The following is a 458-nucleotide window of genomic DNA, read 5'->3' as shown; positions in this document are numbered from 1 at the left end:
TGGGGTGGATTTGGGGTTTCTGGGGTAGATTTGGGGTTTCTAGGGCAGATTTGAGGTTTTTGGGGTGGATTTGGGGTTTCTAGGGCAGATTTGAGGTTTCTAGGGTGGATTTGGGGTGTCTGGGGTAGATTTGAGGTCTCTAGGGTGGGCTGGGGTTCCAGCACGGTTTTGGGGTTTCCGGCGTGCATTTTGGGGTCCGGCACGTTCTCGGGGTTCCCAGCTGGGTTGGGGCAGGTGCTCTCTGAGCGCGGGCGGTTCTGGGGGGTCCCTGTCTGTCTGTCCCACCCCTGCTGTCTGTCCCCTGCGCAGTTTGATGTCCAGCCGCTTCTCCCCGCACGTGGTGCCGCCCCCCGCGCACGGGCTGCACCCCTCGGGCATCCCCCACCCCACCATCGTCTCCCCCATCGTCAAGCAGGAGCCCCCCCAGCCCAGCTCCAGCCCCGCCGGCACCTCGCGCG

At 64.2% G+C, this 458-nt stretch overlaps 1 protein-coding gene across 1 annotated transcript in view; it reads left to right on the top strand.

The window, feature by feature from the left end:
* The first annotated feature begins 305 nt into the window (after positions 1-305).
* The window catches only part of LOC102039905 (transcription factor 7-like 1), a 7,716-nt gene continuing 7,563 nt past the window's right edge, over positions 306-458 (top strand). Inside the window, exon 1 of the mRNA XM_031065084.1 lies at positions 306-453. Within this exon, the coding sequence (XP_030920944.1) occupies positions 314-453 (140 nt within the window). The 5' untranslated portion in view covers positions 306-313. The remainder of the gene's footprint in view (positions 454-458) is intronic.

The sequence above is a fragment of the Geospiza fortis genome, unplaced genomic scaffold, assembly GCF_000277835.1.
Source record: "Geospiza fortis unplaced genomic scaffold, GeoFor_1.0 scaffold658, whole genome shotgun sequence".
Lineage (NCBI taxonomy): Eukaryota > Metazoa > Chordata > Aves > Passeriformes > Thraupidae > Geospiza > Geospiza fortis.
This window is presented reverse-complemented; position numbering and strand designations above follow the sequence as displayed.